General features: G+C 40.8%; 1 protein-coding gene across 5 annotated transcripts; it reads right to left on the bottom strand.

Annotated features, from left to right (window-relative positions):
* Positions 1–65: 65 nt before the first annotated feature.
* On the bottom strand, positions 66–20,671 carry LOC118414295 (ubiquitin carboxyl-terminal hydrolase 25-like). Of its 5 annotated transcripts, XM_035818260.1 has the most exons (28): positions 19,979–20,671; positions 18,514–18,588; positions 16,758–16,859; positions 15,565–15,634; positions 15,174–15,282; positions 13,787–13,925; positions 13,557–13,637; positions 12,898–13,041; positions 12,555–12,744; positions 11,920–12,068; positions 11,669–11,695; positions 10,159–10,286; positions 9,781–9,876; positions 9,348–9,512; positions 8,759–8,966; positions 8,507–8,570; positions 8,287–8,357; positions 7,703–7,931; positions 6,976–7,182; positions 6,593–6,699; positions 6,017–6,124; positions 5,525–5,703; positions 4,722–4,800; positions 4,372–4,451; positions 3,895–4,024; positions 3,285–3,310; positions 2,687–2,856; positions 66–2,340 (listed from the first exon to the last, which is right to left on the bottom strand). In XM_035818260.1, exons 1-28 carry the CDS (start codon positions 20,165–20,167, stop codon positions 2,171–2,173), a joined length of 3,492 nt encoding a protein of 1,163 aa, XP_035674153.1. In that variant the 5' UTR covers positions 20,168–20,671; the 3' UTR covers positions 66–2,170. The 5 variants fall into 5 exon arrangements, with proteins under 5 accessions (XP_035674153.1, XP_035674162.1, XP_035674145.1 ...); XM_035818269.1 differs by lacking the exon at positions 3,285–3,310 and having other exon boundaries at positions 2,687–2,882; positions 8,759–8,963; positions 19,979–20,669; XM_035818252.1 differs by lacking the exon at positions 3,285–3,310 and having other exon boundaries at positions 2,687–2,882; positions 19,979–20,667.
* Between the last annotated feature and the right edge of the window lie 2,509 nt (positions 20,672–23,180).

Below are 23,180 nucleotides of genomic sequence, written 5' to 3'. Positions count from 1 at the left end.
TACAAGAGGTAAACAAAGAGCTTTAGACCAAAGCTCATGCTATGCTTTAAATGAAGAAACAAGGATGTAGTAACAACTGCTTTAATCCTCAATATCCAGTAGTACTGTAAAGTTATCTGTACAGATATGACTATAAAACACAAAACAAAATAAATAACATAAACATACAACCACAATCATCCATTTAAGCTACTAAATAACTACATACAGACTGTTCCTACAGAGTTGTGCCAAACTGACAATGAAGGGTGTTCTTATTGTACAAAGGATATTTGAGGAAGGAACAAATTGGATACTAAAAGATTGGAACTTAAACATTGCATCAAGGGAATAAATGAAAAGAATGACAAACTATTCATAAATACCACACAAACATTGAAGCAGCATAATAGATTAAGATTTGCATGATCTGACTGAAGTTTGTGGTAACATTTGAACACAAATTGTGTTCTGAAGATTTTTCCCTCATCAGGCTTTCTTCTGGTTAGAAACGTATTATGTAAAGCACTTCCCTTCTTCAGATGATGGCACCAGTCCATATTGAACTTACATCATCATCGCGGGCTAAGGCAAGGCAAGGCAAGGCAAGAACTTACATTAGGCAGCCTTTAATTTAAAATCAACAACTAGTCCTACTTTTGTTGTGTCAATGAAGATTGCTTTTATAAACTACAGATCGTCTCTTGTGGAAGACTTTTTACCTAGCAAAGAGGAAAGGCATCAGTGACGTTTGAGCAAGAGAAAAGTCTTTCCTGATATGTAGCTGTATGCAGGATAGTACAATCGGGATTATGATTGCATGGTAAAGAGACTACTGCTATTTTGTGTATCAAAGGTTACCATTTTCATATGATTTAATGTTCGTGACTCCTGAAGGCAAGTGAAGTAAACTGATGCATTTCTTGCAGATTGTGATGCATTCTTATACATGTAACATGTATATTGTTGGTTATAATCTTTGGTGGACTTGCCATCTTAAATAAAGCATATTCTGATTTTTAAAAATGAGAGTACACAAACTAAAATGATACTGGCCTTTGCAAAGTAGTAAAAATTGTTAAAATCTTTAACAGGACACAGACAGGCAAAAGACCCACAACCTCATCAATTATTGCTACTTAAAATGATATTACAATGCTTTCCCTTTCGACCAGAATGACATTGCAGCGTGCCAGTGTTTACAAATGAAATGCTATGAGGAAGCCTTCAAGTAATAAAGGTTAAAAATAACTGTCTGTTTCCAGCCTGCTTTAGAAGAATATCTCAATAATCTTTAACTGGCAAATGTGACTGGCTTACAGCCGCAGTCTTGAACATTTATCATCTATGGAACAAGGCACATGAAGGTCATCAATTGTTTTTCCCTAGCACTACAAGTCTGTCTTACAGTAAATTGGTGGGGTAATGCCCTGCATGATACAAATCTCTTTGGTGGACTTTTCTGTTCTGACACACCTTCCATTCTGTATAAAAACTACAATTTGACATTTTGCACATAGACATACACTTGTTTGTGTACTTGAAATAACAAACTATTGCAGTCTTGTCCTGTTCGGTTGTATTGTCATAATCTATGTAACATTAACACTCATTATACATGTCAGTTACATACAATCTGACAGTAGATATTTATACTATCACACTAATTTGAGTCCAGCACTCAACTCTCAGGAAACCAGTAAGTAACACTGTCCATTGCAAGATTCAATTTGGGAACGTTGACTATCAAACAATAGCTGTACACATAGATGAATATTCCATACACAGATCTTGAACACACAGTTGCCATACAATGTCAGTTTGCAACTTGAACATATAATGTTACTTACAGTGTCTTTGGCTCAAAAGAAAAATTTAAGGTTGTAATTCCCCCAAAATTCTTCTTCATAGTCAATTTCCATACTGACATCATATAAGTAGAGATCTCATCAAGGTCCTACCAATTAAATTTGTTGGCTCTTTGATTTCAAAAATGATGCAAAGCTGGAACTTCAAAATCAACATCTGAGTCAGAGGCGAAAGTCTGTACTTTGGTACAAACAGTTAAAGAGAGTCAGTACTCAAGTTTTCCTTCCAGCCTCTTGTTTTCATGTTGTCCTCTTGCTTCATTTCTTACGTTGGGAATCCCCAAACAAAGCAAACAAAGCATCACAGCCAAAACAAGCCGTCCTCAGTCCACGGTGTCTGGTTCAGCCTGCACCACTGCCTGCATGACGGTACTGAACCACTCGGCCAGGTGCTGCGATGGCCAGACTGCAGGAGGAGTCCGCAGCTGCTGCAGGTCCCCGGAACAGTCCAGCAGCTGCGGCAGGAAATCCTGCAGCTTCTCCTGGCTCCAGTCTGGGCAGAGATGATGCAGGAGAAAATAAGGCCATGACTGTAAGTTTCACTGATATCAAAAATGAAAATAAGGGAGTAATTACAATTTACATCAGTCACAAGGCTTAAGGTTTGAATTTTAGCCTACCAACTGGCATATGAGATCTGATACCTGTAGGGTTTGGAATCCTTGTCAAGACATCAAATGTCTGCATGACAGTCTTACCTTCAGCACATTTAACAATCAACTATACAGAGGGGACCTCATGACCACTGGCCAAAATCTATTTTCAGTGTCAATTGTATTTACCTAATCAAACAGCAAAGCTGGTTTAAGATCCAGGAGTAGAAGCTATCTGTAACTTACCGGGGAGGTCCTGCCCCAGGTAGTCACACCAGTTACTGCGGATCTCCTCTGCGATGGCCTGGTCACTGTCGGTACCCCCCAGCTCCTGCAGCAGGGCCATGCAGGGCACCACCAGCTCCACCATCAGCTGCAGCCCTTCATCCACGTTCTCTGTGTCTCCACTTTCAAACAGGCCGCATGCCTGTTCACTTAAGGACTGGGGGAGGAAACAAGCACAAACTCTACATAACTATGCCACTGTGTCTCCACTCTCAAACAGGCTACAGGCCTGTTCACTTAGGGACTGAAGGAGAAAACAAACTCTACATAACTATGCTACTGTGTCTCCACTCTCAAACAGGCTACAGGCCTGTTCACTTAGGGACTGAAGGAGAAAACAAACTCTACATAACTATGCTACTGTGTCTCCACTCTCAAACAGGCCATATGCCTGTTCACTTAGAGATTGGGGGAGAAAACAAGCATAAACTCTACATAACTATGTCACTGTGTCTCCACTCTCAAACTGGCTACAGGCCTGTTCACTTAAGGGATGGACTGAAGGAGAAAACAAACTCTACATACATGTAACTATGCTACTGTGTCTCCACTGTCAAACAGGCCACATGCCTGTTCACTAAGGGACTAGGGGAGGAAACAAGCACAAACTCTACATAACTACTAGTATGCTACTGTGTCTCCTCTCTCACAAGGGCTGTTCACTAAGGGACCGGGGCAGGAAACAAGGACTTAAGCAACATCTCTACATGTACGTAACAATGTGTCATCACTAGGGTTTTTCTTGTTGGACTGCTCAGAAAAAAACGGACTTGAAAATATTTCAGTGAAGCGAGTTTTGGATTGAGTAGAAAATATCCGAGGAGGTTTACACGTTTTGGTGTTCATCAATTCAAGAAGATAACAAGAGCAAAGTAGAGAAGAGTTTATAGTCGTCTCTACTGGAACTGTGTCCTGTAGTGTGTAAGTATAGATACCTTAAGGTACTGAGTCCTGTAGTGAGTAAGTAGGGGTACCTTATGGCACTGAGTCCTGTAGTGAGTAAGTAGGGGTACCTTATGGCACTGAGTTCTGTAGTGAGTAAGTAGGGGTACCTTATGGCACTGAGTTCTGTAGTGAGTAAGTAGGGGTACCTTATGGCACTGAGTCCTGTAGTGAGTGAGTGAGTACCTCAATTAGGGCACTGAGTCCTGTAGTGAGTGAGTGAGTACCTTAAGGCACTGAGTCCTGTAGTGAGTGATGAGGGACGAGTCAGCTGCCATTGCATAATCCTCCTCCTCCCCCAGTAGCTGCCGGTTGTATGTCCAGGCGTGGACCAGGTAAGTCAGGGCCTCGGGGAACCTGGCAGGGTGGAACAACAGCATCCTGTCAGATGTGGCTGGTAAGGAACTAGTGTACAGACTTATGAAACACAAATTTAACTTTAAGGCTACACTACCTAAAATTATTTCCTAAGGTTCCCGGGCAACGTAAAGAAAGGGAACAGAATTAAAAAACAAAGGGCTAAGAAGAATCTGACTATATTTGTTATACTGTTACCATCTGAGTGGTAACAAATTGGAATGATGTGACCTAAGGATGACCTAAACTCTCTCTTTCCATAATGGGCATCCAAAAATTGAGAGGCTATTTCAAAATCAGAAAATAAGTGCCTTTAAGCTGTGGAAAAGTTAAGACATTACGCTTACCTCTCTTGATGGAAAAACTCTATACCACGCAGCAAAAACATAACTGTTTTCTGGAAAAGTCCATAGTCAGCATGCCATTTCTGCAAGACAAAAATGGCATTATCTTTTAAAACAATATATCTAGTTTTCTCACCAATGGCATAAATGGACATATTTTGCATTTACTGATAGTCATTTCAGAATGAACAATGAAGAATGGGAACATATTTTAACTAATCAGAGGCCTCAATGGTCTTCCTAAAGGCCTAATCCACAGTACTGCTGGACAAACTGAAACAGGCTAAAACATCACAGCAAACAGGAAAATACAAGACATTGTGACAAGCTACATGAAACAGTCTTTCCTCTACCTCATAAGCTTTCAGGTTCTCCTCACTTAACTGCATGACTTTCAGCTTGGACTGGGCCACCTTCATAATTTCAATACACCTGCAAAAAAAGGTGGGACAGTTGTTTTATCCTACCACAGGAACGTATCATACATGTATGTACCAATCAATGACAAGTAAGTGATCAATGAGGGTGACCAATAGCATTTCCCATTCAAGGACCACAAATGGTTCTGTACAGTTTCGAATTTCGTGTTCAGAGGTAAAATAGATAATCGAGCCTTGTCAGACACATTGTATTCAGCCATAATCTGAGATAGCTCATGATTTGATTAGAGGATACTTGGGGAGTTAAAAAGAATACTGTATGCTTTTTGATACATGAATAGAATACTAGTAATGTATACTACTTTACAGTGCTCCTTTAGAAATTACATCTTTGCGATACAATTATCACATTAGATTAATTTATGTTCATCTACATGGGATTTGACCAAATAAAGTCTAATCCAAACCTTTGATGTAATCTCCATTTGTACATTGCATGGTTTGTGAAGAACACAAAAGGTTAACATCATGTATACAACAATGGTATACTACTTAAGCTCAACTACAGCTGTACTCTCTTCATGGCCAGTAATGGCATTGATGTACATATCAGCATTGTCAGCCACCACTATGTAGTGCTATGCCATTACCTCACAGTCCAGGCAGTAGTAGTGTAACTTCTTGCTTGGTTAATAAGGACTCCTAGGACATAAGTTATGTAGTGTGGACCTGAGTGGTAATATCTACTCTAATGTCATCAGCACATGAAGACTTACTTGGAGTCCCCTGACAGTCCCCTGTCTGCAAACTGCTCCACCAGTGCCCTCTCCATGAGGACTTTGGAAGCTTTGTTATGGATGAGGTACACCACACAGTGTTCCAGCCGGGGGTCGTACTGTCTGCTGATGCCTTTCTCTTCCAGGCAGCGCAGACGGTGATACTCCATGTTCACTGCCTGAGCAATTAGGACAGGGGATTTAACAGGCAAATTGTAAGAAGGTATACTTCAGCATAGGTCAAACTTCAAACTTTCCATTCAGCACAACATAAACCTATGTTTGGTCCCAATGCCCTCTTTGGAGAAAAATGAATTAAGCAAGAGGACAAGAAATTACAGCACTGACTATACTAACTCCTGAAGTTGCATGTATCTATCTTGATATCAGCTGTCTCCTTAGCCTCTGTTTCCATCTACACCCTCCTTTTCATAATTATCACTCCCAATCCAAGAACCAAGAAACCACTTGGTGTGGCCTCAGGATGCTGACCTTGATCAGGGCTTTCTCAGGTCCCTGTTGTTCCTGGATGTTGGAGACTTCCAGGAGCGTCTTCATCGTGGCCCTGAGGACATGCCCACTGTGGTCCAGGGGGGTGGACTGGGTACACAGGAACAACAGGAGAGTTCAGTTGAAGCAGATCAAATTCTAGTGTTACTTTTGTTGTAGATTGTCAATGTATATGGAAGGAACAGACACCAGCATTGGTCGAATTAGTTTTGCTTATCTGTATATTCAAATTATAGATACCCCGGTATTATTTAGCAACTCCAAACTTTTTCATTTTTTTGAAAATCCAAAACCTTTTGCAAATCTCAACAAGAAAAGTACACAGAGACTTTACACATTCTAATACACAAATTCATAGAGTATATAAGCATGATTTGAATTGAGGGCAAAAGGTATTCTATAATACATTCAAGAATAAGTCCAAGATTGGAAATTGAAAACGAAATTCAGCAGATTCTATCAATCTCTAGATGACACGTTTTTCTTTTAACAGTTGTACAATAAATCACAACTTAGAACACACAAAACCTTCTGAGAAACCCAGTCCTCCAGCATTACCTGTGATGCCCTCCCCTGCCTGCCCGCCTGCTGGATCTCCATATTAACAGGTTTAGGTTTGACCTGGGGAGGCTGTTTACGCTGGATGTCACCTCGGGGCTCCTGCCCTGTGTGGAAACAACAACCCATCACTATAGATCATACCACATGCTGCTAGATGGGACTCCTGTCCTGGGGAGAGGATGTTGTTAGCCATTGTTCCCTTATCATCAGAGGACGACAGTGGGCAAGTACACAGCTTTGCAGACCAACAAACCACTTGCACCCATTACAGAGAAGTATGAAGACAGTGCATGTCTATCCCTCGCCTGGCGGGGAACAACAGACGATATACCATATAGTGAGTGAGTGAGTGAGTAAGTCATTCACATGTAAACCCATACCATGTAATGGTTGGTCAGCACCTTCCCCAGAAGAGCTTTCAGAAGTGGTGTCCTCTCCCCTGCCATGGTTGGCGGGTGGGCCCTCTTCCCTAGCAACCATCGTTCTTCTCTGTTTGGTCTCAAGGTCGCGCTGCTGGGCAACGAATCTCTCATTCTCAGCAAGAACCATCAACTTCAGCTCATCATACTGGCTCCATTGCAGTTTAACTGAGAAGGATGAAGGAAATGTATAGTGTATTTCTCTACTCCAAGGAAATGACATTCTTGACTTGCTTGTGTAGATGTTTGTCTGTCTGTTTGCATGTGTTCTCAAGACTGTATACACAATGCAGCAATACATGCAGCAATACATCATCAGTAATTTCTGGGGAACTGAAAGAGTTGCAAAGAGGTATAGATAAGGGGGTAAAGTCTACTACTGTAAATGTATTCAAGTTTGCTGGGATTTAATTTTGCAGTAGCGGGAAAAAGTACTTTTAGCGGTGGTTTTAAGTTCGCAGGAGCACCATGCACTGTAGTCTCTTACTGCCATGGAAAAATGTTCACGGTGGTTTTAAGTTTGCTGTGAAGTGGCCACCACAAAAACCGAGAACATTAAACCACCACGGAAGTTTCTGCATTTACAGTATCTCTGCTTTCCTTATTTGCTTTCTAGTACATATGACCAGTAGACCACCTTGCAATTGTACACAACAGTACACAATAGACCACAAGTGATACAACATACCCTCCACCAGATCCTTCCTGGTGATATCTATGTACATGAGGCAGTAGGCACTGGCATGGTGGTACCCTCCTTCTGACTCCCTCAGTAGTTCCCCCCATGACATTCCCGTGACTGTTACATCGTTGAACTTCAGCCAGCGATTCTGGGAGTGATCGCGCACGTAAGCCCAGTAGTGGCCGGCGGACGCCTGCCCCTCGTGGACTAGTACTGCATGTAACTGGTAAGGCACCTGTTGGTAAATACAAAAATGTAAGTGCATGATCAGTAGCCTTCATGAGGGTACCAGGTTCCTCAGATACATTAGATAATAAACAATCATGAAGTACAGTAACTAGTGCAGTGACAAATAATGGATTGTATGAGATGACTTAAGGCAACTAAGAGATAAAAAAATGACTCCTCTCCAAAGCTAAACATCATCTATGGCAAAAGTTAGTTGCTTCAAGTACATCATATTTCCATGTTGAGCACAATTGCACAGTAAAAAAACATTATTTTCTATCAATAAAAACAGTTGCACCTATGGTCGACATCGTATGCCTTTAAATCAAAGGTACACGTATTAGGCAAGAGTAAAAGCATACCTGTTTTAATGAATTGTCTTCATACAAGTTTTCAATCTTGGCCTGTAAGTACAAAATTCTATCTTGCAATCCTGAAAGAGAAAGGACAACACATGAAAACAAAAATATGATCAATTGTGAACAAGAATTTCAAACATAACTTTTCCCAAGGAAAATGGAAGTAGTAGTTCTAATGGTTTCTTCAGGTGTAACTGTTCCACAGTTTTTATCATTCACCCACCTTTGACTTCTTTTTCTACTTCATGTCTCCAGCGTCGTAGGCAGGTCTGCAGTACAGCAAGCTCCTGCAGCGGGAAGTAATGGGAAGTTTTCTTGACATACAACTGAGGATATCCGAGTGGGCACAGACAGGCACCTGATCTTAGTAAAACCTACTTACATGTATGTCATCACATCAGCATTCTATTCTAAAGAATATGTGCTAGAAGAAACACAACCTTCATGTCTGAGGTGAAGATGAGAGGTAACTCACCTCCTTAGTGACATGGTGTGGACAGGGAATGTGAACTTTACTGGGGATGGCCGTGTCTCCAGAGGAGGGGACGGGTGCGGCTTTCTTGGTTGCCACGGCATCCAACGTCTTCTTGGACAAGCAGGCCAACGTGTCTGCAGAGTGGATTGCTGAGATAACCTCAAAGTCGTCAGAACTTCCGTCCTCTTCATCTTTCTTCTCACTGCTTCTACATAAATCAAATCCAGTTTTATCACAATCATGTTGGAGCCATTTGAGGATACTGCTAGCATTTATTTTAACAGTTGGGAGATACAGGAGAATGACTACTATGACCAAGCCTTTAAATAAGTTTCAGCTTCAGTTTCTCACCTAGATATGCATGTGTAATGTACATGTGTCACCACCAAACCATGAGTTCAGAAGCTGTTACAACCGTTAAAAACAATGCAAATCTGATTGTAAATTGATTAACTGAAGGACTGCATTCCTTTAGAATATGCCATAAATTGAATACATGCCTTTCTTAAGAGCTCCTATAAGTTAAGAAGAATAGATCATACATAATGCAATTTTGCCAGCAATTTTAACTCAATATGTTCCTGTTTACCCATTTAAGCCGTTCCCATTAGCTACCCTGCTGCTGCCATTGCCGTTGCTCCTCTGCACTTGGCCTTGTGTCACCTCCACTGTGCTCTTCTCAGCAAACTCCAAGGTGTACTTCAGAATGTCAGGCAGGGGGAGACGTTTGTAGCCAGACCCGTAGTTCAGAAAACTGAGAGAGAAATCAGCCAAAATTTCCTTTTAAAACTCCTCAACACCAAACCACTACAAGCAATATAGCGTATCATTATCAAACACCCAACCATGCACTATTTCTAAAATACAGTGGCCAGCAAGACTAACATTTTAGGAAACATCCTGTTGAAGGTGCTTCAAGAATCTATAGCATGAGTAATAAGATAATCAAATCTATAGGACTGGGATACATGTATTCTTGACATGTATAAGTTTATGACTGATGGATATTACTGATACCATACCTGTCCAATTTGGCTTGTAGTGAATCCATTTCCTCCTTCATACTTTTCATATGCTCTCTCTTCTGTCTTGTCACCTCCTTATTTTTTACAAGATATCTGAAATACAACAGCAACAGATGATCGCTTGAACTTGCAAATCATGTTTTCTCCTGCAAGAAACTTACTTTTCAGCTTTCAATTGTGTTCTTTCAGTTTAAGGTTGAAGACCATTGTACAATATAAGAACATTTTTTTCATGACATACATGTTTATGGGGATCATGTGGCATTGCTAAATTATCCTTGTGTATCCAAATGAAAAAAAGTATTTTCCTCTCTTTTCAACAACAACTTTTTGTGCTCAATATAACCCCTATATCAAACTGATCATGCCTCTTACCTATCCATGTACAGAAACTTGGGAAATTCCAACTTGTGGTGAATCTTTTCTGCTTTGCCTAACTTTTGGTTGAACTCAAACCTGGACAGTTCAAAGGTCAACACTGGTGGTAGATGTGTGAACCAATGCTGCAAGGAAACACAAACGGTAATTAGAAAGGTTGTAGGTTTTGGAAAAACTTCAAGTTATACAAGATGGTGGTATGCATGTTTTTGTATCATCAAACGGCGGTGTAGTGCATATGTAGCTATATCACAGTGTACTGGACTAAAACGCATCCATCTTACATGTACATTACCTGTGTTCAGGATAGCCCCTCTGTGCCCCCTAGCATCCCCTTGCCATGTCAGCGAGATATATATTGCTGTACCTTGGCACATGTCCCACAATCCTCCAAAGAATCAAAGCCCTAGGCTTGAATAATCCTTACATATCCACCCCTCCCATCAATCTGTTTTGTATAAAGATACAGATACATGCACATGTAAGTGCCATTGACATTGGACATGAAGACTGATGCAGCCTTTACAAGCTGTGCATGCAGCAAAGAAAGAAGACTCCGAAACACTAAAAAGAAAGGACATATAATGTACTTCATGTATGTCGCAAGTACATGTAGTTGTAAGTCATGAATCCTAATTTTCAATACATAACACCCAAAGTGGATTTAACATTAATGCAATGAAGTTATTTCAACTAATGTTTATACAATATGTGAGCTTTCATCTTATATGCTGGTATATCCATTTGGCGCTTTTATGATACAAGTTTGATGCATTTCAGGTAATATTGCATTTTGAATCACTGCTGCTTACTTTGTCCATTGAAATCAATTTGAGAAATTCAGCTCTGTCACATTAACAGAGTACCGTGTGGCAGATGGGGGTCAATATTTGAACTCCATCATCCTTCCATCAAGTCAGCATGAAAGGTGGAACATGTCAAAGACAGACACATCTAACAAATACCCAATGGCCCTGCTCTGTGTTACCTGGCAAGAATCCAGGAGGACACGTAATATATCAGGGGCAGAAAAGGGTTTTACATGATGTGCTCCTGTATGTACTGCTATGTTGGTGTAGATGAATGACAGGAGACAGGAAAATGCCTTCCTGCTATCTATGTGTACAAATGGCAGGTGTCATGTTTGCAACAGATCAAACTATCTACTGGTAACATAACTCATATGTTGACAATTATCGTTTTGCAGAAACATCACACTAAGTCTGGCCATTTTTTTTCAAAGACAGATTTAAGAAGACTTCAGAAAAAGGATGGAAACAGTTCACCCTAACTTTGGAAGGTTGCATTTCAATTCAAGAGTGCCATGTTGGAAACCTTACATTTAGATTTGTTACTTGTATTTATGAAGTTTCATATATGTCATTTGAAAGGTATATGACTGTAAAACATTGTTGATTAGTGACTGTCTTTCTAAATATAAGACTAGAAGTAAATATTGCTGCAGCAATATTTCAGTATTCAGCAAAAAGAAAGCAGCATACTGTACCTCTTGCCAACATTTACTGGAACCCGACTAAACAGCGACAGAAAGAAGGACGAAAGAATGAAAACAAGGTAGAGGAACAAAAGGAATTAGTAAGAAGTGAAAGGAACTGGCAGAAGACAATGAAAATGGCACAAGACAGAATGTATATGAGCCTGGGGATAGAAAGTCAAAGACTAATCTGCAAAGCAAAAGTGTCTACTTGTTTCTGCCACAGTTTTACCAAGTGTTACAACACATGCAACAACTCCTACCTCCTGTCCAGACTTGGTGGACCCCTCCTCGTGGCCTGTCTCAATCTCACCCTGTGCAGTGGCGCCCTCTAGACTCTCGTGCAGGTCCTTGAAGCCATTCACCTGCAGGGTGTACTGCCCCACTGTCTGCTGGTTGGTGAACATCTTACCTGCAACAACACCACATCCAAATACTTCTCCCCTCTTATGTATGAATATAGGCTATCCAGTCTTTAAAGTCGGCTGGGAAATGTTTTCTGTAGAAATTTTACATTTGGGTATAGTAAAAAGATTGTGATCAATTCATTTAGTCTATAGGGATCAAGAGGTATTATCTGGCCCACTGCTACAGCTACAAATCATAGTTCTAGGTACAGTCTTAACATCACCCTACTCTAGCTAACCCTATCATCTTTTAGATAGACTCCTTTACATCGTATAGCTTAAAACATCTCTGTTAACTTATAAAAACCAACTGCACATTAAAGATAAAACTCAGGATATCTCTAAACTTAAAAGCTTCTGCTACACCTATCCCATAACTTAACATGATCACAGTACCTGTTATTAACAATTAGATTCAAAGCCAGTAGATGACATCCAGGAGAGCCTACATGAGGACTGGTTTGGTGAAACACCACTAGTTACAGACTTACCGGCATGCATGCCCTCAGCCTGGATCCGCCCATAGAACAGGTCCAACATGGGGTTACTCTTCTTGTCACCTCCGCTCTCAGAGCTGCTGGCGCTAGCCGAGCTGCCAGGCTGTGCACCCTGCCTGCGCTGTACAATGATGAAGGCTTCCTCTAACAGGTCCAACAGCTTATGGGTGAACTCACTCACATCCTGCAAACATGCAGAGGTAAGACTTTAACATGAGTTTCATTGAGATTGCATGTACCATCATGACCTTTTCGCTTTGCAGTGATACAAACACAACCTTACAAATTTACAAAGAATGCAATTACATATATTCTACGGAAGAGTAAAAGAACCTACCTGTTGTGTCTCCCCTGCCCTGATGGGAATGAGCTCCCGTAGGCTCTTCACCACGCAGGTGGGGTCGATGTACTTCCTGTTGGAGCCCTGCATACGGGCAAACAGGCAGCGCAGCTCCTGCATGAAGTGGAGCACCAGGCTCTCCTACAAACATCAAAGATTTCAAATGGAAGTCATCATAACATTCAAAGCTTGTCATGTCTCAAATGCATTTAATAAATAAAAAGTTCATTTTCTGTGTATAGTAACAAGGTCTTCATAAGATGCACTTAGCCTATGGACACACAGTGTGATTAAAGAGCTTATAAAACCTCCTTGGTATGATAAAGGTCTTCATTCACTCATGGCCAAGGATGGTATGGGAATTGTGGACATAGACCAGGATTTATCATATATGTAGGAACTTTGGTACAAAGTTTGTTACACCAGCACTTCTGTCCTTCAAGCCCCTTTTCTCTGTTAACTTCCCTGTGCAACATTCTCTGTTGGCAATTTTTTTTAGCATGACCAAAAACTCAAAGAAAAATTCTGGCAATGTGATCCTTCCAGAGAAAATTTCTGTTTGATGTTCTTTGAGATGAGTTGTTGGGCAGTAGCAGTCAAGTGATAGTGTGGATGCTCTGTATTGAATGAACAAGTACATGCAGGGTTCTACATACCCTGCTGTTGGCTGGCCAATCCTTGGGGAAAAATCGGAATCCCAGCACTAAGTCTCTGAACACTGGCAGGTGAAACAAAGACTAGGGAACAAACAAGACAAACAATAATGTTTAAAAAACTTTACTCCACTGTTGAGGAAGAGACATGAGATTGTGGAATAGATTGTAAAATATGATGGAATGAATTTCAAATGACTAAACCATAGGACGAACTAGCTGTCTCTGCTGACCTGGATGACAGCGCTGAACCAGCAGGTGTTGCCCACGTTCTTCAGCCCCACGGGCCAGCCTGCTTCTCGGGGAGTCTCCTGCACGTTGTCCCACGACACACTGCTTTTTCTCCTCTTGGGCCTGCACTCCCCCTGGGGTCTGGGGCATTAAGCAGCCATACGTAATGATTATTAATTACCTTTAGAGATTGATCAGGTTAGAGACGTGTTTGAAAATGTTCCTCTAATCATTCACTTTCCAGTTTCTTTAGTTCTTCTGTTTTTTTTCTGATCAAGTTCCTAAACCAAATCACAAATGTGTATATTTCTTCCTCTTAGACATACCAGGGAGTGGAATTACTGTTTTTCACACATACTTAACTCCCTCCTACCACAACACTTCATGGTCCATCCTTTATCTTTCTCTTGTGACTTCTTCACAGGCACTGGCACAGAATGGCAGCTGTTTATCATATCTAATGATTATATCAAATGACTTTTCACACCACAACCCTGCATATAACCCTTGCCCAAGAGTTATCATCCAACACCATATAATATAGTCTACTAGAGGCCTGGACTAGTATATTGCACTGCTACAGTAAAAATAAAAACTTATCACTGTATGTACATCATATCATAACATGTGTGTCAAGGTCACAACATAAATAGATGTGTCATGATAGAGTGAAGCAGCTGGATGCCATCTCTCATATGTTACTGCAGAGACCCTGAGTGAACCAGACCCCTCCATATGGTCTTATCTATGGGATCTGTAGTTCAAGTTGCCAGATTTATAAGCCTCCCAGTCTCAAGGCTGTCCTGAAGTGCTGGTAAAGAACATGAGTACTGGCATTCATTCTTAAGGACTTAACCTTAGCCAAGGGTATCGTTGGGAGGACTAGAGAAAATGTTGAATTTTGTTTCACCCCATACTGGTGTTCTGGTCTTGACATTGAATGACAGAGTGATGTGACTTGCAACTCGAGTGTTTTACGGGTCAACTAACTATAAAGAATAGGATCAAGATAAACCACTTCTTAGGTAATCACATTTATGGCTGTCTGCACATATGAGGACTAGGCTGGGTATGACAGTGTGTGACATTTGACAACTTGAAAATATTGTGTAAGAAATTTGGAAGAACATTTCACACAGAACTTGTTAAGTCAACCAAAACCCAGTCTTGCTGGCTCTATGACCCAAAGTCACAGTCTTACCCTTAATGATAGTATGACTAGTAGAGCAACGTTGGCTGTAAGTCCAACTAATGGAATATAGAATGTAATAAAAGGTTCTGTTAATGATAGTATGACAAGTACAGCAACTTTGGCTGTCTGTCAGACCAACTAATAAAATGTAAAATATAAAAGGTTTTGATGTTTGTCTTCTACACAGGCAAACCAACCTGTTGTCAGTGTTGGCTGTCTGTGCCTCCTGCAGACTGAGGGCGATGGCTCGCTGCAGGTCATCCTGATCCTTGTCTTCTGTGTCGGCTGTCAGGTCAATCACTCCAGCTGCAGGTAACAAACCAACGGATGAACTAACAGTGTCAGGTTCATGCGCCAGGAAGCTCAGGGACTTTCTCAAGATTTGGGTCTTGGATGGCATCCCAACCTTCCAGACATTCTTTAACATTTCATAAAGCATAAAAAGCACATACAAAAATAAAGGTGTTTCATAAAACATAAAAGACTTCTGTCAGCATCAGTGTACCAACAAATGGTAGAAATTACACATTGATTACTTCACACTCCCATTCCATGCTACAGTAATCTCCCCCAGTCTTGTTTCCTTACCAGGTTCTTGTGTGTTGGCCCTGCCGTCTGGCCTGCCTGCCTGCCCTGGTGGCCGCTGTGCATTACGAACCTGTGGACACAAAGTTTTCATGTTCATAGATACACCCGGTTTTATAGAAAACACTCGTTGTAAAGCCAAAGTTTGACATAAGGCCACTACAAGTAAATTTTTTTAATAACATCCTCTGCAGACTCCAAATTTAATGCGAGAGGGCAAAACAGGACAGGTAAAAAAAAGTTGCCTAAAATTTCAAAATAGATACAGTGGAAGCCAGTTAATTGCACGTCGGATAATACTTTGCATTAAGAAGAAAATATTTGCAGTGGTTTAATTTTTTGGCACCCAGTTGGAAACCACATAGAACACAGCGACTCGGGTCCTAAAGACGGACATAGCAGTCGCTTTTGGCAGTGCGGTGCTTTTGTGATCATCAACTGTCAGTGTCACTGATCTAACCGAATCTACCCCTTGGATACATAGTACATTACCAGGTACATTACAGAGTACTTTACTCCCATAGTGTTGACAGTCAAACCTGTCCCAGCAGGGTGTGCCTAAATACCACAAACGACCACAAATGACTCAGAAACACCACAAACGACCACAAACGACTCTAATATGCAGTGTATATGGGTCAAAAACCTTGTGTGGCGCTCTGGAGACATTGTTTATACATTTATGAATTTAAAAAATGCAGCAAGTCCTACGTATTCACCAGTTATTTCGAGTTAGTCCACCGGTTTCAAGATCGTTTGTGGTGTTTCTGAGTCGTTTGTGGTCGTTTGTGGTGTTTAGGCAGACCTGTCCCAGCATTAGAATTAGACGCTGCTCTGGGCTGACTAGTAATCATTGAATCAATGGCCCCATCTGCCCGCGGTGGTGCGGTCCAACTGGGCAACTTTGCATTATCCCACACGCCGGATAATTGCACAAAATTTGCAGGCGAATTGGGTGTGCTTCCACTGTACCCTATAGGTTATAACTACAATTGTAGTGACAAAACATGGTACATGTACTAGCCAACTTGACCCAACACCCTGGTCAACTTGGCCAAGGTTAGGGCTAGAGTCAGAGATAGCCTAAGGTATTTTGATCTGATTATTATAGTTGGTACACAGCTGAAGTGTCGACATCCTGAAAATATAACATATCTATGGAGGTAGTAAACAGAAAATATGTAAAACATACATACCTGAACTTGTACCTGCACGACTTCACCATTCCGGTTGGTCACTAGAGACACGTTCTGATTGGTCAGGATGGACACAACCTCAGCAAGGTCACCCTTACCAGCCTGGGAACAAACGCAAGCGATATGCTGATGTATCTTGACATCTAGGTATCTAACATAAGAATGTTTTGAGACGTCTACTTTTTAAACCATTACAAAGTAAAAGTGGTTCATGGATTTATAAACAAGATATTTGTAAGGCCCCCTTTCCACTAGACAGCAATCGCACTGCGCTCTCACTGCAATTTAAACAGGATATGTGTGTAACCTTCCCTTTCACACTGGGCATATCATACAAAATATAAAAGTGTGACTTAGAAGACAAGAAAACACACAAAGTACAAAAAGATTTGCTGCATTTCTATACAATTCGTTGAGCGATATGTCAAAGTTTAGGTCGCTGAGAGAGCGCGGCCAGAGGGCCGTACTAGTGGAACGGGGGTATAACAGGAGGAAAAGATAGACAAAAAAATACCCTTTGACACAAAGAAAAATTTTAAGAATTCTTGCCACACATCTCAATATCTTTCTGTACATTCCCAAATCCTGTATCACCCTTTCTTGATTTAGATAAGTTAGAAATAACAGAAATTCTTGGAGGGATGAAACCAATCTGAAGTTCTACTCAGCTCTCCCTTTAAATCTTACACCAGGCTGGTCTTGAACTTTTACCTACACCCTGACATACCTACACATGACCCTGGGGTAACCACAGGCATTTATGTAAGGTTTCCTCCTATCACAAGCAATTAGGGTCAAACAGAGCACCTTGCCCTAATATAGAGAGCAACAAACCAAAATCTGCTGGACTAAGACTTTATAAGAGTGATCAGCTGCTCAAATTTTCAAAACATCTCAGGGAGCTCTGGCTAACTCTTTTTTTATCTATGTCAAACACATTTTGAGTAGCATTTGTTTATTTGTCTGTCATTGTGTGTGTGTGTTTGTGTCCGTGTATGCAGGGCTTAAAATACTGGCTGCATGTGCACCCAGGTGCACCCAAAATTGGAACTGTGCACCCAAATATTTTCTTAGGTTTATGTATGGAAAGATATCAAGTATACTAGTATACATCATATTCTTGACATCTCAGTGTTAGAAAGATGATAAAAATGTCTGTCCTGTTACTTGTTTAAGAATTTGATAGCTTGTAACTAAGTTTTGTTATTAGTTTTTTTTTTACATTCTACTTAAACTTAAGTGGTGCATTTTGGTGCACCCAATTTTTTAAGCTGGGTGCACCAGTGCACCTAATCCCAAAAATGAATTTCGAGCCCTGGTATGTGTTTGTGTGTGTGTGTGTGTGTGTGTGTGTGTGTGTGTGTGAACAAGATAAGTCAAGAATAGCTAGATGGATTGGTTTCATACTTAGGGTGTTGGTAGGGTGTGATGAAAACTGGATATGATTGAATTTTGACAGATATACCGGCTTCCCTAGTACTGCAGTAGAAGTTCATGTTTTGACACCTTGTGTTTTCAAAAAGAAGACAGAAGGGAGTGGAGGAGGCTGATACTGGATGCTACCATAGTCCCCGACCCTCAGACATGAGGATGGGACTAGGTAAGGTAAGGTAAGGTTTTGAAAAATAGCTCTTTTGCTCAGGAAGAAGTAACATATCAAAGTTTGGGCCTCCTAGCGGCTAGTTTAAGGGACTGCAACATGCATGTTGGGTGGAGAACAACAGCCAGGATTTGAACCCAGGAGCAGTGCCAGTACCTGGTAGGCGTGGTCCAGAGCTCGGACATCATCCACACCTGTGATTTCTCTGAGCTGTTGTAGAATCATCTCGTTCTGAAATGAAAACCCATTTACAACTTCATATTCTGTTCACATAAAACCAACTGCAGTTTGAAAGCAAGCTGCTGGGAGGATGATATTTAGCAGATATATATCAATAGATCGAGATCAATATAGATACAAACTACCTATAATATCAATATCATTCTGGATATTGTGATAAAAGGCAATTACTAAATCACAGTTTGCTCATTCCATCAATCCATGACATATATTTGATGCATATACATATAATAACACAGATGCAAGTGTGTGTCCTTTGTATCTATCAAGCCATCAATAATTTGATTCATTCATCATTGATCGATAAATAGATATGAATTTATGTCTAAAGAAAATTGTAAATACCACATGTTTAAATATCTATGATGTTGATACATACACACAATTTTCATAGAATTTTCAAGTACGATGACAGAGTTATGTTTTGTTGTTGCTTTCTACATGTTATTTTATTCATTACTTATTTCTTATATAAATTAAAACAACCTTCAGGCTTTAGCGTCTTCAATGACATTTTCAATTAATTCTCAAATTTAGCTTGTGCCTAGCTAGGTTGCGCAATCAGAGAATTAATGCTAGCTATGGTATGATCTTTGCAATAAATTCCTATATATAATGACATCTTTCACTTGTGGCATTATTAGAATCTTCCTGGAATTAATGGATTTTGAACAATGTGGCTCTAAATTCCTAACACTAAGCATTTTAATACCCCCTCTGGACTCTTATTGGTCTAATATTGACCTGGCATAATGACTAATCTAACATAAAAGGGAATAGCATGTAACGTTACTGAAAGGTATCAACAGTATAATTAAAGTTGTTGTTATTGATAAACTCTTGACGGGCACTCAACTTTGGTAACGTCGTGTGTAATTTCTAGAGCCAGTGACAGATAAACTGTGTTTACAGTCCTCAGAAGCTACCTGCATACCTGCATACCTGCATACCTGCATACCTGCATACCTGCAAGTTGTTCAAGGTTCAAGTGCTTGCGTCCACTAAAAGGTCACTAAATTGTTTATACCATTTAAGTTTGTTCCAAACGAGGTTGTGATAATCACAACAAAAAGATCGAAACTATCACAGTATTTACTATTCAGAGAATGGGCATTTCACTGTCGAATTTTCTATTCAGTTGATAATGACGTATAACGTCATCGAATCAAGACATGTAACATGTATATTGTGCATATAAAGCACGTTATGATACGTATGTTGGAGGTCAATACCGAGGACATATGAGTGCATAACCTCGCCCCCCTCCCACCTCAGCTACGACACTGAGCAACATGTAACGCAGTATTACAGTAGAACCAATTTTTGCCTCCTCAATGAGATTTTAGCGTCACGAAGAAAATAAACACGTTGTAAAGCTTACCGTCTGCAGTCTTGGCTGTGCGTGTGCCGATGTTTGGGGCTGGTGTTCTTGGTGGGCCGGGGCGACCTCGCGGTGCAGTTGGCGGGGCTGTTGGACCCCTTGGCCGGGCGACGCGTGCCCCTGGGCCCCGGCCTGCCCCGGCTGCTCCACTACCGCAGCGTTCTCAGTTCTCTCCACCGTCATGATCATCCGTACAGCTGTCCTCCAAGAACCGCGTGGCTCGCTCCAACTCGGTCCTTCCCGCAGCAGACGACAAAATCCCGAGAAAAACACAGAACTCTGCAGACGACAGAAAACGTGCAGGAAGTGTCAGACGGTGCAGGCCCACTTGATGCGACGTTTTCCCGTCGCCGTTTCTGTCACATTTAGCCAGACAAACGCCGCCCGACTGTCCCTGGTGAGGGGATGAGAAATGCAGCTTTCATGACGGTACAACTGGTGGGGGTGGGCGCTATTTTTAGGGAGGGTGCGGGTGTTCAACTTTCCATAAACAGCAACAACGGAGCGGCCGCCATGTTTTCCCATGCGTGAGTCAAACGCACAGCTGCGCAGGGTCGGTATAAAACACGGAACGACACGAATACGATAGACACGGAATGGTATGCATTTCTTAGTCATGTGACACCACCTTTCGCCTGTACCGTATTTCGTCGCTTCCTTTCTTTCTCGGACCTCCTTTTTATAGAACAGACCTAAATATACGTGTTTTTTTGTTTGTACAAATTGTCAATAATTCCCCTTTACACTTTGTTGGGCGATGATTGATATAAAGGGTTGTTGTAAAACATGGAACGGTACTGAATGGGACCGGGCGGCTATGGACGAACATTAGTGCCTTGTGTGATGTCACAGAATATGTTACAGCATAAGAATAAAGCCATGAACGTTGCAGAAAATGACATTCTGACTTTCTGTGATTTCACTTTAAAAACTTAATAACATATCGATATATCTAATTTTTAATGTGTATTAAAGGACGTCATATAGAAGTAGCAGGCAAATTTACTTTTGTATTAGAAAAGAGCTTCTATCTGAAACGCTTAAAACTTGAAAAGGTTGTTGGTAACAATGTCACATCAGCTTTCCTTTAATACATGTTGTGTACTTTTAATTTTTGAACCAACTGCAAAGCAGCTGTGAACAAATAGGTAGCGCTGTTGAGCATGGCCATTCGAACTGCTCTCATTTATTTCGTAACCTGGCAGCAGATACCACAACATTTGTTTAGGAAGGTCAAGAAGCTTAAAAGCTCAATGGGTAAGTCGGATATTTATATGAATTGCCTAATCACTATATTTGCTTTCCTCCGTGTTATAATTATAAAGCTCACTCACTCTTTTCACTTCATTTCACTTTATTTATTTGCTCCTTGTACTAGGTAATCTCCAAGCAGATGTAGAAAGGTAAGATATTAACGTTTCTCAGACTCCCGGTTCCTAGCAGCGGGCCTCTGCTCTGGGGACCGGGGCTTGACTTTATACATCTGCTTGAAGATTGCTCGGAATGCATTGTTTTCCTGAGTTTTCTTTCCTCCAGCCTCTTCTTCCATTTCGTTCAACCAAAACTATCTCTTCTTGGGGGCAAATGATCTTAAATTTAGCACGAAGGCAGAGTGAGGCAAGATCGTGTTTGATATAGTCTTTTGAAATACTGTATTTGGGTATTTGGGCAAATTTTATCCACAAAATATATATTCTGCGGATGTCTTTGGTCCATTGTTGATTTTAGGATAGTGAAGTTTTGAGCAGAAGTTTGTTTTTATCTATTTGTTCAGAGTAGTGGTACGGTTGTGTAACAATCAATATTACATGGAGGGATGGGGTGAGTACTTGAGTATAACCTTCTTGTGCAGTCTAACCGGTAACTTTATATTCAACTGCTGACCTGGTTGACATGAGCTTTTGTTTCAGACGCTCCCATGTAGAGTTGCCATGCTCAAGATGTCACAAGTCCGAACATTTTTCACGTGTCACACGTTGGCATGGTATGTTTACATGATCAGTTATTGTTACCGTTTGCGTGTGTGTATTTGTGTGTGCGTGTGTGTGTGTGTGTGTGTTTGTGTGTGTGTGTGTGTGTGTGTGTGTGTGAGAGAGAGAGAGAGTGAGAGAGAGAGAGAGAGAGAGAGTGTGTGTGTGAAGAGTGAGAGATAGAGCGAGTGCGCGCGCGCGCGCGCGCGCGCGCGCGCGTGTGTGTGTTTCAACTCGAGAAGCTGAGGATAGATCCTTATGATATTTTCTATGAGTAGGTTCGACAATGGACCTCATACCGACTTCCTACGGTAGTGCAGAAGAATAGACATGTTGTGGACGTGATTATGTAGTTGTCCATATCTTTAATATGGGACAGGGAGTAAGTGAGGTCTCTAGCGTTCCTTTTAGAAGTGCATATGTCGATTTTGTAACGTTACCATTTCATATGAGGAACATTATGATGATGGACAGGCGCAATGTTTGAAACGTCCCAATGTCGTTAATGTAACGTTAGTAGTTTGCTAGTGAAAACCTGGTTCACTTCATGTTTCAAACTTTTATTGATTTGTCTATAGTTATGTGAATAAGTATGACTATTTGTGTCATTTATCTAGCGTATATTTTTAGAGAATAAGACTAACGTAAATATTGCAAGCATTTCGACGCCATTATCATGTGTGAAATGTGATAAACGAACAGATGGCAAGAAGAACAGATAGAAATAAAAACTTTCCCTCTTTACTGTTGTGCTAGTATTAGATGTTTCATGTTTGCATCTGTGAATCTCCCATCCTACATCGCGTCTGTTATGTGGCGAATAGACACAACTGCATTGGCAAGCAGACAAAAGAAAGATATCAATGTTACTTTGAAAAGGGCTTAAAACATGTCTTACTTTTCAATATTTTCTTTTCCATGTACAAATTAAGAAAGCCATATGTTCTAGCTGTTGCTGGAGTAGAAAGGTTAATGTGTCTTTGAACTTTAAGTCTCCGTCCTAGACACGAAGACAAAAATTATGGATAGTATTGCTAAAGGTTCCTTGCCAGGATTTTCTCACCATTCACCTAGGAAAGGTTGTCAGACAGAGCCACTTTTTACAGATTCAAAAAGAGATTCTACAGGTTCTGATGTAACAGTACACAAGATGGCGCCACAACCTAAACAAACTTATTAGTCTACAAGCAAGCAAATATGTGAAAAATTACAACTTGTAGTCCTTTTGATTT

This window comes from Branchiostoma floridae, chromosome 1, assembly GCF_000003815.2.
Source record: "Branchiostoma floridae strain S238N-H82 chromosome 1, Bfl_VNyyK, whole genome shotgun sequence".
Lineage (NCBI taxonomy): Eukaryota > Metazoa > Chordata > Leptocardii > Amphioxiformes > Branchiostomatidae > Branchiostoma > Branchiostoma floridae.
This window is presented reverse-complemented; position numbering and strand designations above follow the sequence as displayed.